This window comes from Pleurodeles waltl, chromosome 5, assembly GCF_031143425.1.
Source record: "Pleurodeles waltl isolate 20211129_DDA chromosome 5, aPleWal1.hap1.20221129, whole genome shotgun sequence".
Lineage (NCBI taxonomy): Eukaryota > Metazoa > Chordata > Amphibia > Caudata > Salamandridae > Pleurodeles > Pleurodeles waltl.
The window spans coordinates 1,840,805,786-1,840,830,879 of NC_090444.1; the positions used below are offsets into that span (position 1 = coordinate 1,840,805,786).

At 47.0% G+C, this 25,094-nt stretch overlaps 1 protein-coding gene across 1 annotated transcript in view; it reads left to right on the forward strand.

Annotated features, from left to right (window-relative positions):
* The window catches only part of DNAH8 (dynein axonemal heavy chain 8), a 9,979,189-nt gene that overhangs the window by 8,914,436 nt on the left and 1,039,659 nt on the right, over window positions 1-25,094 (forward strand). The window contains exon 78 of the mRNA XM_069236651.1: window positions 13,048-13,166. Coding sequence (XP_069092752.1) covers window positions 13,048-13,166 — 119 coding nt within the window. The remainder of the gene's footprint in view (window positions 1-13,047; window positions 13,167-25,094) is intronic.

Here is a 25,094-nt window from a genome sequence, read left to right on the forward strand (position 1 = left end):
TGGTAGAAAATGCAGTCTTAGGTTTAGCATCTTCTGACATTTTGATCTGCCAATACCCTGCAGTCAAATCAAAAGTGCTTAGATACTTGGCAGATGCCAGTGTATCTATTAGCTCATCTGCCCTGGGTATAGGGTGAGCATCTGTTTTGGTTACCAAGTTGAGACCTCTATAGTCTACACAAAACCTCATTTCCTTCTTTCCATCTTTCGAATTGGGTTTTGGTACCAGTACCACAGGAGAAGCCCATGGACTGTCAGAGTGCTCAACCACTCCTAGTTCCAACATCTTCTGAACTTCTTGCTTTATGCAGTCCCTGACATGGTCAGGCTGCCTATAGATCTTACTTTTGACAGGTAAACTGTCTCCAGTATCTATAGTGTGCTCACACCAAGAAGTGGTGCCTGGCACAATGGAGAAGAGTTCTGAAAATTGTCCTAGGAGATTTATGCAATTATCTTTCTGCTCAGCAGTAAGACAATCAGCCAAAACTACCCCTTCCACAAGAGCATCTTGTTCTGTGGAAGAGAAGAGATCAGGTAGAGGATCACTGTCTTCTTCCTGTCCCTCATCTGTTGCCATGAGCAGGGTGAGATCAGCCCTGTCATAGTAGGGTTTCAGGCGGTTGACATGGAGCACCCTAAGGGGACTCCTGGCAGTGCCTAAGTCAACCAAGTAGGTGACTTCACCCTTCTTTTCAACAATTGTGTGTGGACCACTCCATTTATCTTGGAGTGCTCTTGGGGCCACAGGCTCCAAGACCCACACTTTCTGCCCTGGTTGGTACTGAACCAAAACAGCCTTCTGATCATGCCATTGCTTCTGGAGCTCTTGGCTGGCCTGAAGGTTTTTACTGGCCTTTTTCATGTACTCAGCCATCCTTGATCTGAGGCCAAGTACATAATCCACAATATCCTGCTTAGGAGCTTTTAAAGGTTGTTCCCAACCCTCCTTTACAAGTGTGAGTGGACCCCTAACAGGGTGTCCAAAAAGAAGTTCAAAGGGGCTGAAGCCCACTCCTTTCTGGGGTACCTCCCTGTAGGCAAAAAGGAGGCATGGTAGAAGGATATCCCATCTCCTGCGGAGTTTTTCAGGGAGTCCCATAATCATGCCTTTGAGAGTTTTATTAAATCTCTCCACCAGTCCATTTGTTTGTGGATGATAGGGTGTTGTGAACTTGTAAGTTACACCACACTCCTTCCACATGGCCTTTAAGTATGCAGACATAAAATTGCTTCCTCTGTCTGATACTACTTCCTTTGGGAAGCCCACCCTGGAAAATATTCCCAGGAGGGCCTTTGCCACTGCAGGAGCTGTAGTGGTCCTTAAAGGAATAGCTTCAGGATACCTTTTGGCATGGTCCACTACCACTAAGATAAACCTATTGCCTGAAGCAGTAGGAGGGTCAAGGGGGCCAACTATGTCAACCCCTACCCTTTCAAAGGGAACCCCAACCACAGGCAGTGGGATAAGGGGTGCCTTTGGAGTGCCACCTGTCTTGCCACTGGCTTGACAGGTTTCACAGGACTTACAAAATTCTTTTGTGTCCTCAGACATCCTAGGCCAATGAAACAGTGGTACCAATCTGTCCCAAGTTTTCATTTGACCCAGGTGCCCAGCTAAGGGAATGTCATGTGCCAGTGTTAGGAGGAACTTTCTGTACTCCTGAGGAATCACTAATCTCCTGGCAGCTCCAGGTTTAGGATCCCTTTGCTCAGTGTACAAGAGGTTGTCCTCCCAGTAAACTCTGTGTGAGTCACTGACATCCCCATTAGCCTGTTTGACAGCTTGCTGTCTGAGACCCTCTAATGTGGGACAGGTTTGCTGTGCCACACTCAGCTCCTCTCTGGCAGGCCCCCCTTCACCCAAAAGCTCAGCAGTGTCTGCTTCCAGCTCCTCTGGTGTAGGTTCTGCACAGGGAGGGAATTCTTCTTCCTCAGAAGTAGAATCCACTGTAGAGGGAGGGATAGTAGGAAGTGGTTTGCTTCTACTAGCCCTAGCTTTAGGGAGCACTTGGTCCATTGTTCCAGGATCCAAGCTTCCCTGTCCTTTTTGCTTTTTGGCCTGAGCCCTTGTCAAAGCAAAAATATGCCCTGGGATGCCCAGCATTGCTGCATGGGCCTCCAACTCCACATCTGACCAAGCTGATGTCTCCAAATCGTTCCCTAATAGACAGTCTACAGGTAACTCTGAAGCTACCACAACTTTCTTTGGACCAGATACCCCCCCCCAGTTGAGATTTACAACAGCCATGGGGTGGCTTTGTGTTATGTTGTGAGCATCGGTTACTTGGTACTGGTGTCCAAGTATGTGCTGTTCAGGGTGCACCAGTTTCTCAATCACCATTGTGACACTGGCACCTGTGTCCCTGTAGGCCTGGACCTCAACACCATTTATTAGGGTTAGTTGCTTGTACTTCTCCAAGTTATGGGGGCAAGCAACCAAAGTGGCTAAGTCAATAGCCCCTTCAGAGACTAAAGTAGCCTCTGTGGTCTCCCTAATCAGACCAACCCCAACTAAATTACCAAAAGTGAGTCCAGCTACTCCCTTGGATTGGCTATTAGTAGGTTTGCTCCCACCACCACTGCTATTAGTAGGGACACTAGGTGTAGCAGTAGGGGTTGTAGTGGTAGGAGCTGTGGTGCCTTTCTTTGGACAACTGGGATCTGTTGTCCAATGGCCTTTTATCTTACATAAATAGCACCATGGTTTCTTTTCCTTGTTCTGATTAAAGGAGGATTTGGGCCCACCACCCCCACCAGAGTGTTTTTGTGGGCCTGATGAAGACTCATTTTTAGATTTGTCCCCACCCTTGTCAGAAGACTTACCATCCTTCTTTTTGTTGCCATCTTTGTCACCCCCTGTATGAACTTTTCTGTTCACTCTTGTTCTGACCCATTTGTCTGCCTTCTTTCCCAATTCTTGGGGAGAGGTCAGATCAGAGTCCACCAAGTACTGGTGCAACAAATCAGACACACAATTATTAAGAATATGCTCTCTCAGGATCAAGTTATACAGGCTGTCATAATCAGTAACTTTACTGCCATGTAACCACCCCTCCAAGGCCTTCACTGCCTGGTCAATGAAATCAACCCAGTCTTGTGAAGACTCCTTTTTGGTATCTCTGAACTTTATCCTGTACTGTTCAGTGGTTAAGCCATAACCATCCAGGAGTGCATTCTTAAGAACTTGGAAATTGTTAGCATCATTTTCTTTTACAGTAAGGAGCCTATCCCTACCTTTTCCAGTAAATGATAGCCATAGGATAGCAGCCCACTGCTTTTGAGGGACATCCTGTACAGCACAGGCCCTCTCAAGTGCAGCAAACCACTTGTTAATGTCATCCCCCTCCTTGTAAGGGGGAACTATCTTATGCAGATTCCTGGAATCATGCTCTTTTGCAGGATGACTATGGGGAATACTGCTGCTGCCACCATGGGTATCTTAACCCATTTTCTGTCTTTCCCTCTCTATTTCTAAAGACTGTCTATCCAAATCCAGCTGTTGCTTCTTGAGCTTCAGTCTGGTTTGTTCCACTCTCAATCTATTGAGCTCCCTTTCCAACAATCTGTCATCAGGGTGGGTGGGAGGGACATTTCTAGATACAGAGGTATGATGGGAATGAACAGAAGGAGACCTGTCCCTTACAGAGGGCACCCTAACAGCTTGGCTACCAGTATAATGTGAGAGCACATCATCAGTATGATGTGATTCAACCTCTGTACCAACTATGCTAGACTGTCTAGTAATGGGCAGGCTAAGAAGTTTCTTTCCTGAACCTTTTCCTGGGGGAGTCCCTGGATCAGATTGAGAACCATTAGCTACTTTTTCCACAGATTGGGCACTTATGGCCTTATCCTGTACTCTAAGCATATTAATTAACAGTTCTAAGGAAGGATTCTTCCCTACACTCAAACCTCTCTCTATGCAGAGACTCCTTGCTCCTTTCCAGCTAAGGTGATCATATGCAAGTTTGGACAGTTCAACTTTTTGGCCTGTGCCAGACATTTTTTAGAGAGAGTTAAAGTGATAGACAAAGAGAAAAAAGTTTTCAGAACTTTTTGGAAAGACAGAAAAAAACTTTTTAAACTTTTTAAGAACTTTTTGAAAGTTTAGAAGTACTTTTCAGCACTTAGAAAAGAGTGAAAAGAGGAAATGCAAAACTTTTTGTCTATGTGTATATACACTGACCTTGTTTTGTATATTTTTCTCTTATGAAAAGTACAATGACAAGAGTGGTAAGTAGTCTCAAGCACTTATCCCACCACTGCACAACCAATGTAGGAGGCTGGACTGGCTTGTAGTGAGTACCAAGGGGTACTTGCACCTTGCACCAGGCCCAGTTATCCCTTATTAGTGTATAGGGTGTCTAGCAGCTTAGGCTGATAGATAATGGTAGCTTAGCAGAGCAGCTTAGGCTGAACTAGGAGACGTGTGAAGCTACTACAGTACCACTTAGTGTCATATGCACAATATCATAAGAAAACACAATACACAGTTATACTAAAAATAAAGGTACTTTATTTTTATGACAATATGCCAAAGTATCTTAGAGTGTACCCTCAGTGAGAGGATAGGAAATATACACAAGATATATATACACAATAACAAAAATATGCAGTATAGTCTTAGAAAACAGTGCAAACAATGTATAGTTACAATAGGATGCAATGGGGAAACATAGGGATAGGGGCAACACAAACCATATACTCCAAAAGTGGAATGCGAACCACGAATGGACCCCAAACCTATGTGACCTTGTAGAGGGTCGCTGGGACTATCAGAAAATAGTGAGAGTTAGAAAAATAACCCTCCCCAAGACCCTGAAAAGTGAGTGCAAAGTGCACTAAAGTTCCCCTAAGGACAAAATAGTCGTGTTAGAGGGAGAATGCAAGGAAAACACAAATCAGCAATGCAACAACGATGGATTCCTGTCTGAAGGTACCTGTGGAACAAGGGGACCAAGTCCAAAAGTCACAAGCAGCTCGGAGATGGGCAGATGCCCAAGAAATGCCAGCGGTTGGTGCAAAGAAGCTCTTACTAGGCTGAAGAACTGTGAATACTGCAGGAACGACAAGGGCTAGAGACTTCCCCTTTGGAGGATGGATCCCCCACGCCTTGGAGAGTCGTGCAGAAGTGTTTTCCCGCCGGATGGACGCCAACAAGCCTTGCTACACGCAAATCGTGCGTTTGGCGTTTTTGGACGCTGCTGGGGCCCAGGAGGGACCAGGAGGTCGCAAATTGGACCTGCAGAGAGAGGGGACGTCGAGCAAGACAAAGAGCCCTCACTGAAGCAGTTAGCACCCGGAGAAGTGCCAGAAACAGGCACTACGAGGATGCGTGAAACGGTGCTCGCCGAAGTTGCACAAAGGAGTCCCACGTCGCCGGAGACCAACTTAGAAAGTCGTGCAATGCAGGTTAGAGTGCCGTGGACCCAGGCTTGGCTGTGCACACAGGATTTCCGCCGGAAGTGCACAGGGGCCGGAGAAGCTTGCAAAGTCGCGGTTCCCAGCAATGCAGCCCAGCGAGGTGAGGCAAGGACTTACCTCCACCAAACTTGGGCTGAAGAGTCACTGGACTGTGGGGGTCACTTGGACGGTGTCGCTGGATTCGAGGGACCTCGCTCGTCGTGCTGAGAGGAGACCCAAGGGACCGGAGATGCAGCTTTTTGGTGCCTGCGGTTGCAGGGGAAGATTCCGTCGACCCACGGGAGATTTCTTCGGAGCTTCTGGTGCAGAGAGGAGGCAGACTACCCCCACAGCATGCACAAGCAGGAAAACAGTCGAGAAGGCGGCAGGATCAGCGTTACAGAGTTGCAGTAGTCGTCTTTGCTACTATGTTGCAGGTTTGCAGGCTTCCAGCGCGGTCAGCGGTCGATTCCTTATCAGAAGGTGAAGAGGGAGATGCAGAGGAACTCGGCTGAGCTCATGCATTCGTTATCTACAGTTTCCCCAGAGACAGAGACCCTAAATAGCCAGAAAAGAGGGTTTGGCTACCTAGGAGAGAGGAAAGGCTACTAACACCTGAAGGAGCCTATCACAAGGAGTCTCTGACGTCACCTGGTGGCACTGGCCACTCAGAGCAGTCCAGTGTGCCAGCAGCACCTCTGTTTCCAAGATGGCAGAGGTCTGGAGCACACTGGAGGAGCTCTGGACACCTCCCAGGGGAGGTGCAGGTCAGGGGAGTGGTCACTCCCCTTTCCTTTGTCCAGTTTCGCGCCAGAGCAGGGGCTAAGGGGTCCCTGAACCGGTGTAGACTGGCTTATGCAGAATTGGGCACCTCTGTGCCAACAAAGCATTTCCAGAGGCTGGGGGAGGCTACTCCTCTCCTGCCTTCACACCATTTTCCAAAGGGAGAGGGTGTCACACCCTCTCTCAGAGGAAGTTCTTTGTTCTGCCATCCTGGGCCAGGCCTGGCTGGACCCCAGGAGGGCAGATGCCTGTCTGAGGGGTTGGCAGCAGCAGCAGCTGCAGAGAAACCCCAGGAAGGGCAGTCTGGCAGTACCAGGGTCTGTGCTACAGACCACTGGGATTATGGAATTGTACCAACAATGCCAGGATGGCATAGAGGGGGCAATTCCATGATCATAGACATGTTACATGGCCATATTCGGAGTTACCATGGTGAAGGTACATATAGGTAGTGACCTATATGTAGTGCACGCGTGTAATGGTGTCCCCGCACTCACAAAGTTCAGTGAATTGGCTCTGAACAATGTGGGGGCACCTTGGCTAGTGCCAGGGTGCCCTCACACTAAGTAACTTTGCACCTAACCTTTACCAGTTAAAGGTTAGACATATAGGTGACTTATAAGTTACTTAAGTGCAGTGTAAAATGGCTGTGAAATAACGTGGACGTTATTTCACTCAGGCTGCAGTGGCAGGCCTGTGTAAGAATTGTCAGAGCTCCCTATGGGTGGCAAAAGAAATGCTGCAGCCCATAGGGATCTCCTGGAACCCCAATACCCTGGGTACCTCAGTACCATATACTAGGGGATTATAAGGGTGTTCCAGTAAGCCAATGTAAATTGGTAAAAATGGTCACTAGCCTGTCAGTGACAATTTGGAAAGAAATGAGAGAGCATAACCACTGAGGTTCTGATTAGCAGAGCCTCAGTGAGACAGTTAGTCACTACACAGGTAACACATACAGGCACACTTATGAGCACTGGGGCCCTGGGTTACCAGGGTCCCAGTGACACATACAACTAAAACAACATATATACAGTGAAAAATGGGGGTAACATGCCAGGCAAGATGGTACTTTCCTACACCCACCACCCCCACCAGAGTGTTTTTGTGGGCCTGATGAAGACTCATTTTTAGATTTGTCCGCACCCTTGTCAGAAGACTTACCATCCTTCTTTTTGTTGACATCTTTGTCACCCCCTGTATGAACTTTTCTGTTCACCCTTGTTCTGACCCATTTGTCTTCCTTCTTTCCCAATTCTTGGGGAGAGGTCAGATCAGAGTCCACCAAGTACTGGTGCAACAAATCAGACACAAAATTATTAAGAATATGCTCTCTCAGGATTAAGTTATACAGGCTGTCATAATCAGTAACTTTACTGCCATGTAACCACCCCTCCAAGGCCTTCGCTGAATGGTCAATGAAATCAACCCAGTCTTGTGAAGACTCCTTTTTGGTCTCTCTGAACGTTATCCTGTATTGTTCAGTGGTTAAGCCATAACCATCCAGGAGTGCATTCTTAAGAACTTGGAAATTATTGGCATCATTTTCTTTCACAGTAAGGAGCCTATCCCTACCTTTTCCACTAAATGATAGCCATAGGATAGCAGCCCACTGCCTTTGAGGGACATCCTGTACAACACAGGCCCTCTCAAGTGCAGCAAACCACTTGTTAATGTCATCCCCCTCCTTATAAGGGGGAACTATCTTGTGCAGATTCCTGGAATCATGCTCTTTTACAGGATGACTATGGGGAATACTGCTGCTGCCACCATGGGTATCTAAACCCAACTTCTGTCTTTCCTTCTCTAGTTCAAAAGACTGTCTATCCAAATCCAGCTGTTGCTTTTTAAGCTTCAGTCTGGTTTGTTCCACCCTCAACTTATTGAGTTCCCTCTCTAACATTCTGTCATCAGGGTTGGTGGGAGGGACATTTCTAGATACAGAGGTATGATGGGAATGAACAGAAGGAGACCTGTCCCTTACAGAGGGCACCCTAACAGCTTGGCTGACAGTGTAATGTGAGAGCACATCATCTGTATGATGTGACTCCACCTCAGTACCAACTATGCTAGACTGTCTTGTAATGGGAAGGCTAAGAAGTTTCTTTCCTGAACCTTTACCTGGGGGAGTCCCTGGATCAGATTGAGAACCATTAGCTACGTTTTCAACAGATGGGGCACTTTTAGCCTTATCTTGTTCTCTAAGCATGTTAAGTAACAGTTCTAAGGAAGGATTCTTCCCTACACTCAAACCTCTCTCTATTCAGACTCCTTGCTCCTTTCCAGCTAAGGTGATCATATGCAATCTTAGACAGGTCAACATTTTGGCCTGTGCCAGACATTTTTAGAGAGAGTTAAAGTGATAGAAAAAGAGAAAAAAGTTTTCAGAACTTTTTAGAAAGACAGAAAAAAACTTTTTAAACTTTTAAGAACTTTTTGAAAGTTTAGAAGTACTTTTCAGCACTTTAGAAAAGAGTGAAAAGAGGAAATGCAAAACTTTTTAGCACTGTGTACACACACTGACCTTGTTTTGTATATTTTTCTCTTATGAAAAGTACAATGACAAGAGTGGTAAGTAGTCTCAAAGCACTTATCCCACCACTGCACAACCAATGTAGGAGGCTGGACTGGCTTGTAGTGAGTACCAAGGGGTACTTGCACCTTGCACCAGGCCCAGTTATCCCTTATTAGTGTATAGGGTGTCTAGCAGCTTAGGCTGATAGATAATGGTAGCTTAGCAGAGCAGCTTAGGCTGAACTAGGAGACGTGTGAAGCTACTACAGTACCACTTAGTGTCATATGCACAATATCATAAGAAAACACAATACACAGTTATACTAAAAATAAAGGTACTTTATTTTTATGACAATATGCCAAAGTATCTTAGAGTGTACCCTCAGTGAGAGGATAGGAAATATACACAAGATATATGTACACAATAGCAAAAATATGCAGTATAGTCTTAGAAAACAGTGCAAACAATGTATAATTACAATAGGATGCAATGGGGAAACATAGGGATAGGGGCAACACAAACCATATACTCCAAAAGTGGAATGCGAACCACGAATGGACCCCAAACCTATGTGACCTTGTAGAGGGTCGCTGGGACTATTAGAAAATAGTGAGAGTTAGAAAAATAACCCTCCCCAAGACCCTGAAAAGTGAGTGCAAAGTGCACTAAAGTTACGCTAAGGACAAAGAAGTCTTGTTAGAGGAATAATGCAGGAAAGACACAAACCAACAATGCAACAACGCTGGATTTCCAATCTGGGGTACCTGTGGAACAAGGTGACCAAGTCCAAAAGTCACAAGCAAGTCGGAGATGGGCAGATGCCCAGGAAATGCCAGCTGCGGGTGCAAAGAAGCTTCTACTGGACAGAAGAAGCTGCGGTTTCTGCAGGAACGCAAAGGGCTAGAGACTTCCCCTTTGGAGGACAGATCCCTCTCGCCTTGTAGAGTTGTGCAGACGTGTTTTCCCGCCGAAAGAACGCCAACAAGCCTTGCTAGCTGCAAATCGTGCGGTTAGCGTTTTTGGACGCTGCTGTGGCCCAGGAGGGACCAGGAGGTCGCAAATTGGACCAGGAGAGAGAGGGGACGTCGAGCAAGACAAGGAGCCCTCTCAGCAGCAGGTAGCACCCGGAGAAGTGCCAGAAACAGGCACTACGAGGATGCGTGAAACGGTGCTCACCCGAAGTCGCACAAAGAAGTCCCTCGTCGCCGGAGACCAACTTAGAAAGTCGTGCAATGCAGGTTAGAGTGCCGTGGACCCAGGCTTGGCTGTGCACAAAGGATTTCCACCGGAAGTGCACAGGGGCCGGAGTAGCTGCAAAAGTTGCGGTTCCCAGCAATGCAGTCTAGCGAGGTGAGGCAAGGACTTACCTCCACCAAACTTGGACTGAAGAGTCACTGGACTGTGGGGGTCACTTGGACAGAGTTGCTGGATTCGAGGGACCTCGCTCGTCGTGCTGAGAGGAGACCCAAGGGACCGGTAATGCAGCTTTTTGGTGCCTGTGGTTGCAGGGGGAAGATTCCGTCGACCCACTGGAGATTTCTTCGGAGCTTCTAGTGCAGAGAGGAGGCAGACTACCCCCACAGCATGCACCACCAGGAAAACAGTCGAGAAGGCGGCAGGATCAGCGTTACAGAGTTGCAGTAGTCGTCTTTGCTACTATGTTGCAGGTTTGCAGGCTTCCAGCGCGGTCAGCAGTCGATTCCTTGGCAGAAGGTGAAGAGAGAGATGCAGAGGAACTCGGATGAGCTCTTGCATTCGTTATCTAAAGTTTCCCCAGAGACAGAGACCCTAAATAGCCAGAAAAGAGGGTTTGGCTACTTAGGAGAGAGGATAGGCTACTAACACCTGAAGGAGCCTATCAGAAGGAGTCTCTGACGTCACCTGGTGGCACTGGCCACTCAGAGCAGTCCAGTGTGCCAGCAGCACCTCTGTTTCCAAGATGGCAGAGGTCTGGAGCACACTGGAGGAGCTCTGGACACCTCCCAGGGGAGGTGCAGGTCAGGGGAGTGGTCACTCCCCTTTCCTTTGTCCAGTTTCGCGCCAGAGCAGGGCTAAGGGGTCCCCTGAACCGGTGTAGACTGGCTTATGCAGAATTGGGCACATCTGTGCCCAAGAAAGCATTTCCAGAGGCTGGGGGAGGCTACTCCTCCCCTGCCTTCACACCATTTTCCAAAGGGAGAGGGTGTAACACCCTCTCTCAGAGGAAGTCCTTTGTTCTGCCATCCTGGGCCAGGCCTGGCTGGACCCCAGGAGGGCAGATGCCTGTCTGAGGGGTTGGCAGCAGCAGCAGCTGCAGTGAAACCCCATGAAGGGCAGTTTGGCAGTACCAGGGTCTGTGCTACAGACCACTGGGATCATGGGATTGTGCCAACTATGCCAGGATGACATAGAGGGGGCAATTCCATGATCATAGACATGTTACATGGCCATATTCGGAGTTACCATCATTGTGAAGCTACATATAGGTAGTGACCTATATGTAGTGCACGCGTGTAATGGTGTCCCCGCACTCACAAAGTCCGGGGAATTGGCCCTGAACAATGTGGGGGCACCTTTGCTAGTGCCAGGGTGCCCTCACACTAAGTAATTTTGCACCTAACCTTTACCAGGTAAAGGTTAGACATATAGGTGACTTATAAGTTACTTAAGTGCAGTGTAAAATGGCTGTGAAATAACGTGGACGTTATTTCACTCAGGCTGCAGTGGCAGGCCTGTGTAAGAATTGTCAGAGCTCCCTATGGATGGCAAAAGAAATGCTGCAGCCCATAGGGATCTCCTGGAACCCCAATACCCTGGGTACCTCAGTACCATATACTAGGGAATTATAAGGGTGTTCCAGTAAGCCAATGTAAATTGGTAAAAATAGTCACTAGCCTGTTAGTGACAATTTGGAAAGAAATGAGAGAGCATAACCACTGAGGTTCTGATTAGCAGAGCCTCAGTGAGACAGTTAGTCACTACACAGGTAACACATTCAGGCACACTTATGAGCACTGGGGCCCTGGTGAACAGGGTCCCAGTGACACATACAACTAAAACAACATATATACAGTGAAAAATGGGGGTAACATGCCAGGCAAGATGGTACTTTCCTACAGGAGGAGGAAACATGAAGAGGACGGAAACATCAAAGACGGCGAAGCAAATAACACAACAATACTAAAATACAAGCCAGGCAAAAGGATTAAATAGTGCAGTAATAGAAACACTTAAACAAACTGGGTGGAACTATATTGTAGTTAGTCCCTGCACACTGGGCGGTAACAAGTAACTAAAAGGAGGGTCAAAGAAGAAAGATTACCCAGTAGAAAGCAAGCCTTTCTAAAGAACAATCCGATTTACCAATAAAAAGCCAGTAGGCGGACTGTGACCCCATACAATGAATACAGCATGCCTGTCCAGACAGCGCATGCGCGCTGCCGAGGCTCGACCTTAAAAAAATGACTCGTGGCTAACTTTTCAAAGCAAAAGTAATCTGCATCCATGGGACATAGGGAGAAGTATTAAACCAATATATTGCCATTTTGCGTGGGAGAAAATCTACTCATTTGCCCAGTGGATGTTCTCTATTGGGGACGAGGCAAATGTTACATTGCCCTGGAGATGTATCACTGCCAAAGTAAGGGGATGGAACACTGTTAAAAAATTTTAAAAAAATTGCTTATATAGCGTCTAAACTGCCCACGGGACACTCCAAAAGCATTTTGCGGGTACAGGAAAAAGTTTCTCCGCAGGGAGAATACTTTCCCCACAGAAAAAAAGAAAAACCTGTTCGTTTATTCATTTGTATATTTATTTATTTTGCGAAGTACAACAAAAATGAAAGAGGGAGGCTGATATTGCGCCTCTTCTGCCCAGGCCTGATCCCTACCACCAGGTCCTAGGCATGGGCAGAATGAGGGCCGTTTGTCCTCCCGAGCTGGTTGTCCTCAGTTAAAGAGGTGTCCGGTGCTTACCTTTGGTGCGGCCTGATCTGGCGGACACTCTCTAGCGGCGTGGATGTCGTATGGTCTGAGGGCTCAATGGCACATTCTTTCACGAAGACTAATCCACAATCAGGGCTCTATCTGATATCTGCAAATGGAAAAATACGTTGCAGCACGATTCTCGGCAGGAGTATAACTAAACTTGGAGATGTAACTTTACAACATATTCATAATTACAAAATAAATGTAAATCATTTATTTGAATGCCAGGAGATTCCAATTTTGGCTAATGAATGTAAAGCTGTGGTAGGAATGTAAACTTCAAATGTGTGCTCTTAAGCTCTGTATTCATTGCTTGATCATGGAAAGTTCCATTGATAAACGCTAGTACTCAATTACTCTTCCCGTAATACGTAGGTATCTCGAAACGAGAAAGGGTGGAGGAACTGGTTTGACACTGATGCTCCTGAGGAAGAAATTATTCCTGATGGATATAATAACTCGTTGGATACATTCCGTAGACTTCTGCTAGTCAGGTAAGGTTTTACAGGATTCTTCGTCCATTCAGTGCTTATTGGAGTGAATCCATTAGTGGAGATATGGTGAACAGCGTCATCCATTCGTACATGTGAGCAAAAATGAAATTACAACAGGGACTCTCTGAATGCCACCAGCATCCATACTCCACAGACTGAATACATAAGTAATCCTTTTCTGAGCGATATAGCTCCCCCCCCACCACACACACACAGTCGCAATATGTAAAGTTAAAGGAAACGGAGACATCTCTCTATTATATAAGGGTCCATCTATGTTAGTGCCCAGGTCGCTGTTTAGAAGCCCGCGGACAGCACTATTATGTCACAACGCCAAATCCTGCCGCTGTGTACGTGGACGTCATGGGCGTCAATTCACGGAAATGCCAGGGGTAGCGTAAGTTACATCACACGCCCTTTGGCCTCCACTTTCAGTCACACACATACTCACACATCAGTGGCGTAACAAAGGCCCCTGTTTCCTCTGGGTGCGGGTGGCTCCTGAGCTCTAGCCCCCCCCCCAGCACAGTATCCTGGCTGAGAGCTGAATGAGTCGGAGAGGGGTGGGGGGAGTCCATGTACTTTGTAGTTGGGGGGGAGGGGGGGCACGTTTCTTTACACGGGTGTTACACATACACACAAATCCCTGGGCATAGGAACTTTGGGGGACGCAGGGGGTTTATCCTCCCCAGATTTTAGAGGCGAGGGGACACGGGGCCCAAGAGTAGGTGGGACACCAGGACAAACGACCTTGAAGTTTAGGACGAAACAGCGATGCAGTTCCTGTTTAAACTTCATTAGTTTCTCAGTTAGGGTGACCAAACGTCCCGGATTTCCCCAGACAGTCCCGGTTTTTGGGACAAAGGTCAGATTATCTAGGGAAGCATAAATTAAAGGTATGCTCTCCTTTAACAGACGCCTACAAAGTATGCAATAATTAAGTAATTTATCTGATACTGTCAGGCAACACAATCCCCTGTCTTCTCCCAGCAGCGAGACGGAGTTGGGGGCAGAGAGAGATGGGTGGGGATGGGTTGGGGGTGCAGGGTGGGAGGTCAAGCCATAGCTAATTTCATATGTATGGTCTTGTAAATGTGTGTGTCTGTATATGTATATATGTATATATATGTAAACACACACATGTATAGGCACACATTCACAAAGCTACACTAAAAAACAGGACAGCCCAGATATAAAAGTGAGTGTAAAGTCGTTAGTCCTTCTTTTATGTCTGACCTGTCCCGGTTTTTGCTCCTCAAAATATGGTCACCCTATATCCTCAGTGCATTAAAAGCATGAGAACTGAAAACAAATGAAGTTTAAACTGGGCTGCTGATTCTTTTCTGAATCTAAGCTCGCAACCCCCATTGCCTGGGCTGCTGCAGCTTCCCTGACACTGAGGATTCGTTATCTGATCTGTGAGCTGGGTTTGAGTACTTCACAGGTCATTCAAAGGCCTTTCAAATGTTGAGGAGGCTTTGTGTTTTTTTCATTGCTTCTTGTGCCCCCTGCAGTATCATCCTCTCTTCAGCCTACTTGCAAGATGTCATTTAAAAACTTGGGGAGGACACATAAACAGGGATGAGTGGCTCCATTATCATATGTCTCCCCATTGACAAATACACTGCAGTAGTACCTTGTCACACTCTAAACTACTACAAGGGAGAGGTTATGCAAGTTTCCTTTAAAAAATAAACAAGCAACAATTATATTGTATTATTATACTGGTGTTTCTATAGAGCTTTCCTATTCCTTGTCAGTCCAAAGGTGCTGTCACATAAATATTTGACAGAATATAAATGTCAATGTCTTTTTAAAAAAATTCTTAGTGCCTTGAAACCATTGATAATGCAGGATATGATATAATCAGAATCTTTAATGAAAGAAGTTATATTCTGTAATCAGGTTCAATAACTGATTTTATTTAATGGCCCACCCCTCCATGCCCATCCACTCTTCTCTTTCCAGATGATTGTTGCATTTAGCAAAGTATATTATGAGTGCTATAGGCCCTGTTGCACTGCAAAGTGCATGTCATATTTTCTTTCTATGAAGGATGCTTTCAGAGGGATCAGATGAACTTGTTGGCCTTTTAACTGCATTAAACACTGGTTTTGCACCTCAGAAGGTTAATATCTTTCAACTCTTACCAAAATAGTCCAAACATAGGCCACAAGGCACTCACTCATTTCCATGCATATATTAGAATTAACCTTTGGGCGTGAAGTCTGTACTGAGGTGAAACCTTTGCACATACAGTGGTAGGACTGTAAAAATGGCAATATAATGAAGTAATACCATCACAAAAAGTGTCATATTAGGCAGCACAATTTGCTTTTTATTGCTGCATAATTTAGTCAATGCAGTCACATAATTTGGTCCTCCCTGGGCAATCCATTGTTCTGAGAGTAAGCCTCAGTTCGTTAATATGGAGGTGGGAGAGCCAACAAATTAACAGGCAGAGCCGAGCCAGGGTCAAAGGTCTGGTTAACATCTTAGAGCCCAGGCATGAGCCAAGCCCTGGAAATATTTGGCATGTAAATCATACAACAAACATCACATAAAATATGATAAAGTCTCTTCAAAATTGTTTATTACTTTAAGATGTAGCTTTGACAATAACGGGGAGCATTTTAGCACTCCACCAGGAAGTACTTGTTGAAAGTGGCAGTTTTTTACCACTGGTGGTCTGAGCTCACATATTTGAATGTGCTCTCAGTGGCAATAATAAAGAAACAAGCATTTGCAATGCAATGGGTCTTGCGTTTGCTCGTAATAGAGCTAATAGCGTTGTAAACTCCTAACCAGACTTTTCTTGCGACATAAACCATGTACGTGACCTGAAAAAGTGCAATTAACTGTGTAACAGGGTCAATATTATGCGAAGCGCTCGACTTCTGCCAAGCGAGATCGCGTTGCGAAAATAGAGAAAATGTAGTCCACAAAACAAATGGAAAACAGCGAGCATCGTATGTTTTCTGTACTTGGTAGATGCGCTCGAGGAGTACTAACCACCGGAAAAGCCATGACGTATGCCTGCCTTCCACTAATGAAATTAAGCAGATTCTAACAGGCAAGCCCATGAACCAATGAAAGACACTGACGTCACGTTGACGGGGCTCCGAGCCCTTATTAATTCCTAAAGCGTCTCTCTAGCGAAAACAGAACCGGCGCTGGCACAAAGGCAGGAGTGTGACGTATTCTTTTAAATGCAGCACATTCCTGCCCTTTCCCTGTCACGCTGCACAGTGCAGCAAGGAGACCTGCTGCACGGAGTAACCTAGCCAAAAATATGGCCCAGAGTTCTCCTGGACCTGCATTACCCACCAGAGTTAGCTTATTGCTATTAGAATTCCCTGAAAATTGCTGGGCGCACAAAGATCGCTGCAGCAGCAGTGCTTTAAATTGGGAGGCCCTATTAGGTATTCAGTACCTGTATGTAGGAAGTTGGCTCTGTATGTACTATTTCAAAGTAAGAAATAGCATGCACAGAGTCCAAGGGTTTCCCTTAGAGGTAAGATAGTGGCAAAAAGAGATAATACTAATGCTCTATTTTGTGGTAGTGTGGTCGAGCAGCAGGCGTATCAGAGGGTAGTGTTAAGCATTTGTTGTACACACACAGGCAATAAATAAGGAACACACACTCAATGACAATTCCAGGCCAATAGGTTTTTGTATAGAAAAATATATTTTCTTAGTTTATTTTAAGAACCACAGGTTCAAGATTTACAAGTAATACTTCAAATGAAAGGTATTTCACTTAGGAACTTTAGGAACTTTGAATTAGCAAAATAGCATCTACAGTTTTCACACAAATGGCAATAAGCTATTTTAAAACTAGACACTGCAATTTTCAACAGTTCCTGGGGGAGGTAAGTGTTTGTTAGTTTTGCAGGTAAGTAAACCACCTACAGGGTTCAAAGTTGGGTCCAAGGTAGCCTACCGCCGGGGGTTCAGAGCAACTCCAAAGTTACCACACCAGCAGCTCAGGGCCGGTCAGGTGCAGAGGTCAAAGGGGTGCCCAAAACACATAGGCTTCAATGGAGAAGGTGGTGCCCCGGTTCCAGGCTGCAAGCAGGTAAGTACCTGCGTCTTCGGAGGGCAGACCAGGGGGGGTTTTGTAGGGCACCGGGGGGGACACAAGTCAGCACAAAAAGGTACACCCTCAGCGGCACGGGGGCGGTCGGGTGCAGAGTGCAAACAGGCGTGGGGTTTGTAATGGAGTTCAATTGGAGATCCAGGGGTCTCTTCAGCGAAGCAGGCAGGCAAGGGGGGGGCTCCTCGGGGAAGCCACCACCTGGGCAAGGGAGAGGGCCACCTGGGGGTCGCTTCTGCACTGGAGGTCGGGTCCTTCAGGTCCTGGGGGCTGCGGGTGCAGTGTCTTTACCAGGCATCGGGTTCTTTGAAGCAGGCAGTCGCGGTCAGGGGGAGCCTCTGGATTCCCTCTGCAGGCGTCGCTGGGGGGCTCAGGGGGGTCAACTCTGGCTACTCACGGGCTCGCAGTCGCCGGGGAGTCCTCCCTGTAGTGTTGTTTCTCCATAAGTCGAGCCGGGGGCGTCGGGTGCAGAGTGCAAAGTCTCACGCTTCCGGCGGGAAACGTGTGTTCTTTAAAAGTTGCTTCTTTGTTGCAAAGATGTTTCTTCTTTGGAGCAGAGCCGCTGTCCTCGGGAGTTCTTGGTACTTTTAGATGCAGGGTAGTCCTCTGAGGCTTCAGAGGTCGCTGGATCCTGTGGAACGCGTCACTGTTGCAGTTTTTATTGAAGTGGGGAGACAGGCCGGTAGAGATGGGGCCAAAGCAGTTGGCGTCTCCGTCTTCTCTGCAGGGCTTTCAGGTCAGCAGTCCTTCTTCGTCTTAGGTTGCAGGAATCTATCTTGCTAGGTTCTGGGAGCCACTAAATACTCAATTTAGGGGTGTGTTTAGGTCTGGGGGGTTAGTAGCCAATGGCTACTAGCCCGGGGGGTGGCTACACCCTCTTTGTGCCTCCTCCCTAAGGGGAGAGGGGCACATCCCTAATCCTATTGGGGGAATCCTCCACCTGCAAGATGGAGGATTTCTAAAAGTCAGAGTCACCTCAACTCAGGACACCTTAGGGGCTGTCCTGACTTGCCAGTGACTCCTCCTTGTTTTTCTCATTATCTCCTCCGGCCTTGCCGCCAAAAGTGGGGCCGTGGCCGGAGGGGGCGGGCAACTCCACTAGCTGGAGTGCCCTGGGGTGCTGTAACAAAGGGGGTGAGCCTTTGAGGCTCACCGCCAGGTGTTACAGTTCCTGCAGGGTGAGGTGAGAAGCACCTCCACCCAGTACAGGCTTTGTTACTAGCCACAGAGTGACAAAGGCACTCTCCCCATGTGGCCAGCAACATGTCTGGTGTGTGGCATGCTGCTAAAACTAGTCAGCCTACACTGGAAGTCAGGTATTGTTTCAGGGGGCATCTCTAAGATGCCCTCTGGGGTGTATTTCACAATAAAATGTACACTGGCATCAGTGTGCATTTATTGTGCTGAGAAGTTTGATACCAAGCTTCCCAGTTTTCAGTGTAGCCATTATGGTGCTGTGGAGTTCGTGTATGACAGACTCCCAGACCATATACTCTTATGGCTACCCTGCACTTACAATGTCTAAGGTTTTGCTTAGACACTGTAGGGACATAGTGCTCATGCTCCTATGCCCTCACCTATGGTATAGTGCACCCTGCCTTAGGGCTGTAAGGCCTGCTAGAGGGGTTATTTATCTATGCCTATAGGCAGTGTGAGGTTGGCATGGCACTCTGAGGGAAGTGTCATGTCGACTTAGTCATATTATCCCCACCAGCACACACAAGCTGGCAAGCAGTGTGTCTGTGCTGAGTGAGGGGTCTCCAGGGTGGCATAAGTCATGTTGCAGCCCTTAGAGACCATCCCTGGCAACAGGTCCCTTGGTACCAGGGGTACCAGTTACAAGGGACTTACCTGGATGCCAGGGTGTGCCAGTTGTGGAAACAAAGGTACAGGTTAGGGAAAGAACACCGGTGCTGGGGCCTGGTTAGCAGGCCTCAGCACACTTTCAAATCATAACTTGGCATCAGCAAAGGCAAAAAGTCATGGGGTAACCATGCCAAGGAGGCATTTCCTTACACTGTACTTCTTTTATTTGAATGGGATAGTACCAGCACTTCTCAGCGCTGTTCGAAAGGTTTACTGGAAAGGAATCAGCACTTCTCATCAGCAAAGAAGTACTCTGGAACAAGGAGTACCTTCACTTCTATATTTCCAATTCAAGCTCTGTGCAGCATGTGTCTTAACCCTGTAAGACATTTTAAATGCAGCCTCTTTGTGGCCAATTAAGCTGAAACAGATTTACTGTCACATTGGTCCCTGTTGCGAAGTTCATTCCATTAGATGTTTTTTAAAACAAATATGTAAATTGACAGTCAGACTCCTCTTTTCATGACCCTGCCCTCATGGCTACACCTCTTTCCTCTGCCACTCTTTGGCCCGGAGAAAATGTTTTACAATTCCAGCACGGGGTAGAACCATGGTTACCCTCATTTACATTTTGTATTGTTTCTTCTTGAGTGTACAGTGCAAGCTTTAGACAGTAGTTATTAATCACTTAAAATGATGCTTATTTCATTAACACTGTCATGTAAGCAATCTCCAACTCTTAACACTTTGCCTGGCCCAAACACAGGGAAGATCTGAACATATGTATACATTAAATGGTACTGTTGATGTCTAAAAAGAATATATTATACAATCACACTTTGTCAACACGTGTATGTTTAGTTATATTTTTCTACTCATGTCAAGACAGCATTGTTGCATTTTATCCTTTTCTCGCATTATGATAATTAAACCCCTGCATTTATAATGGCGACCTCTAACTGTCCTAAAAGAATAACAGGATGAACTTTCCACCTCCGACATGCAGAAGCAACCACTGGGAATCTTGTTTAACTGCTATCCGCACCATGGCTTGCAAATGCTGATATCAGACACTACAGCTTACCTAATCATGGTTTTGCCTCTGCATACAGTATCAGTAGTTCTGCAACTAAAAGGCTTCGTTAAAACTAGATGTGTGGTGCAAAGAGAGCAGGGCACGACTGTTTACAAGACATAGAGGTACAGAGAGAGTAAGTGACTTGCGCAGAATCAAAGGATGTTGATCCGATGCCAGGATTCAAATCTAATCTCCAGTTCCGAGGTCGGTGCTCTCTAGCCATTAGGCCACATATAATCCCTTATTAACAGCCGTCACTATGCGGACACTTCAAACAGCTATTGATACTGAATTTGTACTAATAATCAGAGAGCAACACACCAGGTATATTCTGGTACTGTTATGTTCCAAATATATTATGTCAGCTGAGAAGCCCTGGCTTGGGCACTTCGAAAGCTTTGCGGCCAGGTTACGGCACTTGTTTCAGTAACCGGAAAAAGTGCAATTAACCGTGTAACAGGGTCGATATTATGCAAAGCGCTCGACTTCTGCCAAGCGAGATCGCGTTGCCAAAATAGAGAAAAAGTAGTCCACAAACCGAATGGAAAACAGCGAGCCTCGTATCTTTTCTGTACTTGGTTGATGTGCTCGAGGAGGGCTAACCACTAATGAAATCAAGCAGATTCTAACAGGCAAGCCCACGAACCAATGAAAGACACTGAGGTCACGTGGACGGGGCTCCGAGTCCTTATTAATTCCTAAAGCTCCTCGCTAGCGAAATACATGCGGAAGCGCATGCGACGCAGGCTCAACCCTAAAAATAGTTTGGGTGAAACAAAATGTTTGCCTAAGATCACACAGTTTAACCAGGGAAGCTGTGATTAGTTCAACTTTTCTGCTTTCACTGTGTACAAATCAGTCACTAAATGGGTGTTTATTTGTTCATCCTTATATTAAAGCTTTTTTTTGACCTCCTAAGGCATTTTTCTGCAGTTTTTGAAATATAGCGCAGACTCAACCCAATGGTATTGGAGTGCTTTATATGAGCACCACTTACATTATAGAAGATCACATGAACTGTTTACTGGCACAGGAAGTTTAACTGATTGGTGTAGGAAAGTACCATCTTGCCTGGCATGTTACCCCCATATTTCACTGTATATATGTTGTTTTAGTTGTATGTGTCACTGGGACCCTGCCAGCCAGGGCCCCAGTGCTCATAAGTGTGCCCTGTATGTGTTACCTGTGTTATGACTAACTGTCTCACTGAGGCTCTGCTAGCCAGAACCTCAGTGGTTATGCTCTCTCATTTCTTTCCAAATTGTCACTAACAGGCTAGTGACCAATTTCACCAATTCACATTGGCATACTGGAACACCCTTATAATTCCCTAGTATATGGTACTGAGGTACCCAGGGTATTGGGGTTCCAGTAGATCCCTATGGGCTGCAGCATTTCTTTTGCCACCCATAGGGAGCTCTGACAATTCTTACACAGGCCTGCCCTTGCAGCCTGAGTGAAATAACGTCCACGTTATTTCACAGCCATTTACCACTGCACTTAATTAACTTATAAGTCACCTATATGTCTAACCTTTACCTGGTAAAGGTTGGGTGCTAAGTTACTTAGTGTGTGGGCACCCTGGCACTAGCCAAGGTGCTCCCACATTGTTCAAGGCAAATTCCCTGGACTTTGTGAGTGCGGGACACCATTACACGCGTGCACTATATATATGTCAAGACATATGTATAGCGTCACAATGGTAACTCCGAACATGGCCATGTAACATGTCTAAGATCATGGAATTGTCACCCCAATGCCATTCTGGCATTGGGGAGACAATTCCATGATCCCCCGAGTCTCTAGCACAGACCCGGGTACTGCCAAACTACCTTTCCCGGGGTTTCACTGCAGCTGCTGCTGCTGCCAACCCCTCAGACAGGTTTCTGCTCTCCTGGGGTCCAGCCAGGCTTGGCCCAGGAAGGCAGAACAAAGGACTTCATCAGAGAGAGGGTGTTACACCCTCTCCCTTTGGAAAAAGGTGTTAGGGCTGGGGAGGAATAGCCTCCCCCAGCCTCTGGAAATGCTTTTATGGGCACAGATGGAGCTTCACTCGTCTCCTAGTTCAGCCTCAGCGGCTCTGCTAAGCTACCTTTTCTATCAGCCTAAGCTGCTAGACACCCCTCTACACTAATAAGGGATACCTGGGCCTGGTGCAAGGTGTAAGTACCCCTTGGTACCCACTACAAAAGGTAGCTTAGCAGAGCAGCTTAGGCTGAACTAGGGGGCGTGTAAAGCTCCTACTATACCACTGGTGTCATATGCACAATATCATAAGAAAACACAATACACAGATATACTAAAAATAAAGGTACTTTATTTTTAGGACAATATGCCAAAGTATCTCAGTGAGTACCCTCAGTATGAGGATAGCAAATATACACAAGATATATGTACACAATACCAAAATAAGCAGTAATAGCAATAGAAAACAGTGCAAACAATGTATAGTCACAATAGAATGCAATGGGAGCACATAGGGATAGGGGCAACACAAACCATATACTCTAGAAGTGGAATGCGAACCACGAATGGACCACAAACCTATGTAAACTTGTAGAGGGTCGCTGGGACTGTAAGAAAACAGTGAGGGTTAGAAAATTAGCCCACCCCAAGACCCTGAAAAGTGGGTGCAAAAAATGCACCTAAGTTCCCCAGAGAGCACAGAAGTTGTGATAGGGGAATTCTGCAAGGAAGACCAACACCAGCAATGCAACAACGATGGATTTCCTGACGAGAGTACCTGTGGAACAAGGGGACCAAGTCCAAGAGTCACGATCAAGTCGGGAGTGGGTAGATGCCCAGGAAATGCCAGCTGTGGGTGCAAAGAAGCTGCTACCGGATGGTAGAAGCTGTGGATTCTGCAAGAACGACAAGAGCTAGAAACCTCCCCTTTGGAGGATGGATGTCCTACGTCGTGAAGAAGCTTGCAGAAAGACCGCGAACAAGCCTTGCTAGCTGCAAGGGTCGCGGTTGGGTTTTTGTATGCTGCTGTGGCCCAGGAGGGACCAGGATGTCGCCAATTGCGTGAGGAGACAGAGGGGGCATCCAGCAAGACAAAGAGCCCACTCAGAAGCAAGCAGCACCTGCAGATGTGCCGGAACAGGCACTACAAAGTGGAGTGAACCGGAGCTCACCCGAAGTCACAAAGGTAGGTCCCACAACGCCAGAGGGCAACTCAGGAGGACGTGCACTGCAGGTTAGAGTGCCGGGGACCCAGGCTTGGCTGTGCACGAAGGAAATCCTGGAAGAGTGCACAGAAGCCGGAGTAGCTGCAAAACACGCGGTTCCCAGCAATGCAGTCTAGCGTGTGGAGGCAAGGACTTACCTCCACCAAACTTGGACTGAAGAATCACTGGACTGTGGGAGTCACTTGGACAGAGTTGCTGAGTTCAAGGGACCTCGCTCGTCGTGCTGAGAGGAGACCCAGAGGACCGGTGATGCAGTCTTTTGGTGCCTGCGGTTGCAGGGGGAAGATTCCGTCGACCTACGGGAGATTTCTTCGGAGCTTCTAGTGCAGAGAGGAGGCAGACTACCCCCACAGCATGCACCACCAGGAAAACAGTTGAGAAGGCTGCAGGATCAGCGTTACAAGGTCACAGTAGTCGTCTTTGCTACTTTGTTGCAGTTTTGCAGGCTTCCAGCGCGGTCAGCAGTCGATTCCTTTGCAGAAGATGAAGAGAGAGATGCAGAGGAACTCTGATGAGCTCTTGCATTCGTTATCTAAAGAATTCCCCAAAGCAGAGACCCTAAATAGCCAGAAAAGGAGGTTTGGCTACTTAGGAGAGAGGATAGGCTAGCAACACCTGGAGGAGCCTATCAGAAGGAGTCTCTGATGTCACCTTCTGGCTCTGGCCACTCAGAGCAGTCCAGTGTGCCAGCAGCACCTCTGTTTCCAAGATGGCAGAGGTCTGGAGCACACTGGAGGAGCTCTGGGCACCTCCCAGGAGAGGTGCAGGTCAGGGGAGTGGTCACTCCCCCTTCCTTTGTCCAGTTTCGCGCCAGAGCAGGGCTGGGGGATCCCTGAACCGGTGTAGACTGGCTTATGCAGAGATGGGCACCATCTGTGCCCATCAAAGCATTTCCAGAGGCTGGGGGAGGCTACTCCTCCCCAGCCCTGACACCTTTTTCCAAAGGGAGAGGGTGTAACACCCTCTCTCTGAGGAAGTCCTTTGTTCTGCCTTCCTGGGCCAAGCCTGGCTGGACCCCAGGAGGGCAGAAACCTGTCTGAGGGGTTGGCAGCAGCTGCAGTGAAACTCCAGGAAAGGTAGTTTGGCAGTACCCGGGTCTGTGCTAGAGACTGGGGGGATCATGGAATTGTCTCCCCAATGCCAGAATGGCATTGGGGTGACAATTCCATGATCTTAGACATGTTACATGGCCATGTTCGGAGTTACCATTGTGATGCTATACATATGTCGTGACATATGTATAGTGCACGCGTGTAATGGTGTCCCCGCACTCACAAAGTCTGGGGAATTTGCCCTGAACAATGTGGGAGCACCTTGGCTAGTGCCAGGGTGCCCACACACTAAGTACTTAGCACCCAACCTTTACCAGGTAAAGGTTAGACATATAGGTGACTTATAAGTTACTTAAGTGCAGTGGTAAATGGCTGTGAAATAACGTGGACCTTATTTCACCCAGGCTGCAAGGGCAGGCCTGTGTAAGAATTGTCAGAGCTCCCTATGGGTGGCAAAAGAAATGCTGCAGCCCATAGGGATCTCCTGGAACCCCAATACCCTGGGTACCGCAGTACCATATACTAGGGAATTATAAGGGTGTTCCAGTATGCCAATATAAATTGGTAAAATTGGTCACTAGCCTGTTAGTGACAATTTGGAAAGAAATGAGAGAGCATAACCACTGAGGTTCTGGATAGCAGAGCCTCCGTGAGACAGTTAGTCATAACACAGGTAACACATACAGGGCACACTTATGAGCACTG